Below are 2,764 nucleotides of genomic sequence, written 5' to 3' on the forward strand. Positions count from 1 at the left end.
ACCTAACATGTCTCTGGATAAATCAAAACAAAGTGGCAGTCAACAAGGGGATTTAAAAAGTGGATTACCCCCAAAATTCACTTTCTACCAAGCAATGGAATCTACAGAAGGGTAGGGTAAGAACAGCTTAAAGATAAGAGGGAGACTTTTCTGCCAAATATCAGCTTAGGGAATAGAAAAGACAGGTAACAGTAACTGGGAAGTTATCAAATGAAAAAAAAAAGTGATTTTCAAAAAGACAAAATCAATCAATCACACTTATTGCAGACCTTTCTTTAAAACTGGTCCTGATTTATGGCTACTATAATCATGATGTTAATTAGAATAAATCACATTTCTTTATCATATTAACAGTCTGTTGTTTCTTCTGACAATTAAAAAATATGATAACAAACAATCAATATTCTTCATATCTTCCTTGAAATTTTGCATTTTTTATTCTTCTTTGAACATTAACAAAATGGAGGTAAACATATAATGCACCAAAACACAACACAAAGTAAATATAAACATATATACACTAATAAAAAAGAAAGAAAAGCATATTCACACATTAAAAGTAGACAAGAAAATAAGTACACTATCATTTAAAGAAATATATACTGTGAGGTTAATTTATACATACAAAGTTTTCTGAACTACATCACTTATCATTTCACTTCTGCCTGTATGTTAGTAAAGGAATGTGATTAAGTACTATCATTCCAATTAGACTCATTCCAATTATTCAAGTAAATGTCCTTTTGAAGGACAAATGAGACCTTTTTTTCATCTACTTCAGACTCGCAGTGTAAAGAACGGCCATCTGACATTTCCAGGCTGTATGCAAGTGGGTCATGAGCAGCAGCTGCAAGTGCAATGTAGAATCAAAGGAGTTCTGTGTCTATGTTATTTGGTCCAAGACAGCAGGGCCTCAAATCTAAGCCATCTGAAAACTGCTTGGGTGAAAACGCAGCCATGTCATTCACTTATCATTCACTTACCACAGTGGAATGCTAACAATTGGTTAAAACTTAAATGTTAATTCATATAAATAAAGCAGACGAAAGAGGTAAATTGTAAAACTTGGAAGAGAATGAAATCATGCAATGAATATGTAAACAACATGAATGCACAGCCACTGTTCTTAAAAAAATGCAAACTCATCTTTGTGTGAGTGACAAGATTATTAGACAAAGACACCTGCTTACATTTTCATTTCATGCTATTTTTTTCTTTTTTTGGAATGACAGCTTTGCTCTAGCAAGGAATTCATACTGGCTTTAAAGTAATGTTATTTCTTTTTTGTATTTCAACTTTTACCAGGAAAAAAAATCAACAAAAAGCAATACCATGGCAGATTACAGCTAAAAGTTAGTAAAGCATTGCAGTGAAGAGGAAGAGAAATGAGTTTTTATGAGGTTAGGAAGCCACTCATCTACCCAGAGAAAGTGCATTCTCCTTCTGAGACACCTCGTCTGTATATACAAAATCAAAACCATAGTCTCTAAAATTATATATTACTTGTGGCTGTAAACAAATTCATAGCCACATGCTAATATGTACTTTTGCCTCTCTGCATATTTATAACTGTTAAGAAAAATGCCTACTATGAATACTGTTTCACTTTGTCAACTTTAAAGTCTCATCTATGATGTGTGTCACCCTACACAGAGTCCATGCAATTATAAACTGGGAAAAAGCAGTGTGTGTGCCATATAAGACCCCTTCCACAGGCACAAGGCTAGTGCATACTTCTTGAACTGCTGTCTGTCGAGCCATCTTGATGTGGGAGACGTGATGGGATAGGCGCGGTGGGAAGGAGATCCGTTGACTGACGGGCTCTGCGAGCGTGACCGTTGATGCCTGCCCGTAACAACATACTTCAACATCAAGACTGGCACATGGCTACCTAATGGCATCTCAGGGCTGATCTGATGGCCTCAGTGGGCTCTCTGTTCCACCTTTCAAGTGTCTGGCCTGACTAATCTCAACCCATGAGTACATGTTTATGGAACATGTACTGGGATCTTGCATGGTGATTGCTCCCCTGCTTTTGCAATACATGTGGTTAGGCATATCAGTGCCTTTGGCATATAAACCAAAGTATCTGATATGTGATCCCAGATATGAGGATTAAGGAATAAAATAAGAGAAGGAATTATAAGTAAATGGTTGTCAGTTAATTTCACTGAATATCTACTGTTGTAAAAAAAGCCAATGTCATTGTGAGTCTACAAAGTTCTGCAAAGGTCATCGTTCTTCATAATAATTTACAGGCTAAGCAGTTGGTTGAAAAGCACATACTACTGAGTAAAGTCCATGAACCACTAAACTGTTTTTTTTTAACTGAACCAAGTGCCTAAAATAATAATCTTTATCATGACAGTTTACCTTTGCAAACTCTGATGACAAATCTCTGACTTAAAAATGTAAATAATCCATTAATACATATAAAATACAAGGAACTGAAAGACAAAAGATTAAACAAATAAGTTATAGAAAAGCTATATTCTCATCTCTAGTTACTATCATTAACAAGGTTTACAATTACTACTGAAAATGGCCTCATACAAAAGTCTCAATGAAAGAAGCCTAAGAACACTCAACAGTACAAGAGATCATGCACTCACGGCACGACTAATTCCATATATATCACAAGGAACATGCAAAAAAATATATATCACATCATTATTGATCATTATTGTCAGTGAAGCAAGCAAACAAAAAAAGTGGAATGACTCACTTATAAAATTAATAAGAAGTAATATGCAACACACTGCAA

The 2,764-nt window shown here is 34.9% G+C and overlaps 1 protein-coding gene across 1 annotated transcript in view; it reads right to left on the reverse strand.

The window, feature by feature from the left end:
* Positions 1 to 2,764, reverse strand: part of LOC119592189 (glutaminase liver isoform, mitochondrial-like) — a gene marked incomplete at its 3' end in the record, with an annotated part of 133,529 nt that overhangs the window by 70,358 nt on the left and 60,407 nt on the right. Inside the window, 1 exon segment of the mRNA XM_037941019.1 lies at positions 1,735 to 1,845. Within this exon segment, the coding sequence (XP_037796947.1) occupies positions 1,735 to 1,845 (111 nt within the window).

The sequence above is a fragment of the Penaeus monodon genome, chromosome 29 (genome assembly GCF_015228065.2).
Source record: "Penaeus monodon isolate SGIC_2016 chromosome 29, NSTDA_Pmon_1, whole genome shotgun sequence".
Taxonomy (NCBI): domain Eukaryota; kingdom Metazoa; phylum Arthropoda; class Malacostraca; order Decapoda; family Penaeidae; genus Penaeus; species Penaeus monodon.